General features: G+C 65.9%; 1 protein-coding gene across 1 annotated transcript in view; it reads left to right on the forward strand.

Moving 5' to 3' along the window:
• Positions 1-671, forward strand: part of ERBB3 (erb-b2 receptor tyrosine kinase 3) — a gene marked incomplete at its 3' end in the record, with an annotated part of 34528 nt that overhangs the window by 27507 nt on the left and 6350 nt on the right. Inside the window, 3 exon segments of the mRNA XM_014960564.1 lie at positions 155-274; positions 366-464; positions 567-671. The exon segment at positions 567-671 is cut by the window's right edge and continues 87 nt beyond it. Of these exon segments, the coding sequence (XP_014816050.1) occupies positions 155-274; positions 366-464; positions 567-671 (324 nt within the window).

Raw genomic sequence — 671 nt, forward strand, 5'->3', positions numbered from 1 at the left:
TGAGAAGGTCTCCCCTCAGCCTTCTCTTCTCCAGACTAAAGAGTCCCAGCTCTCTCAGTCTCTCCTCATCAGGGAGATGCTCCAATCCTTGTCCCCATCCATGTCCCCCTCTGTCCCTGTCCCCATCCCCATGTCCATCTTCCCCCCCCGGCAGAGCCTGGAGCCGTTGGACCCCAGTGAAAAAGCCAACAAGGTCCTGGCCCGTATCTTCAAGGAGACGGAGCTGAAGCGGTTGAAGGTGTTGGGCTCCGGCGTCTTCGGGACCGTGCACAAGGTGAGCGGGGGGGCTCCATGGGGGCGGGGGAGAGGGGGGTCCATGGGGGGCATGGCACCCACCAGGGTACCCCGTGTCCCCCCCTCCCCAGGGCATCTGGATCCCTGACGGGGACTCCATCAAGATCCCGGTGAGCATCAAGGTGATCCAGGATTGCAGCGGGCAGCAGTCCTTCCACGCCGTCACCGACGTAAGTCCGGGGGGGCACAGGGGGAAGATCCTGCTCCAGGGAGGGGTGTCCCAAGGTGGGGAGGGGGGTCCCTGGCCGTGGCTGCTGACCCTGTCCCCGCAGCACATGCTGGCCATCGGCAGCCTGGACCATGCCTACATCGTGCGGCTGCTGGGGGTCTGCCCCGGGCCCCAGCTCCAGCTGGTGACGCAGCGCCTGCCCCTGGGG

This window comes from Calidris pugnax, unplaced genomic scaffold, assembly GCF_001431845.1.
Source record: "Calidris pugnax isolate Ruff unplaced genomic scaffold, ASM143184v1 scaffold541, whole genome shotgun sequence".
NCBI classification, from domain to species: domain Eukaryota; kingdom Metazoa; phylum Chordata; class Aves; order Charadriiformes; family Scolopacidae; genus Calidris; species Calidris pugnax.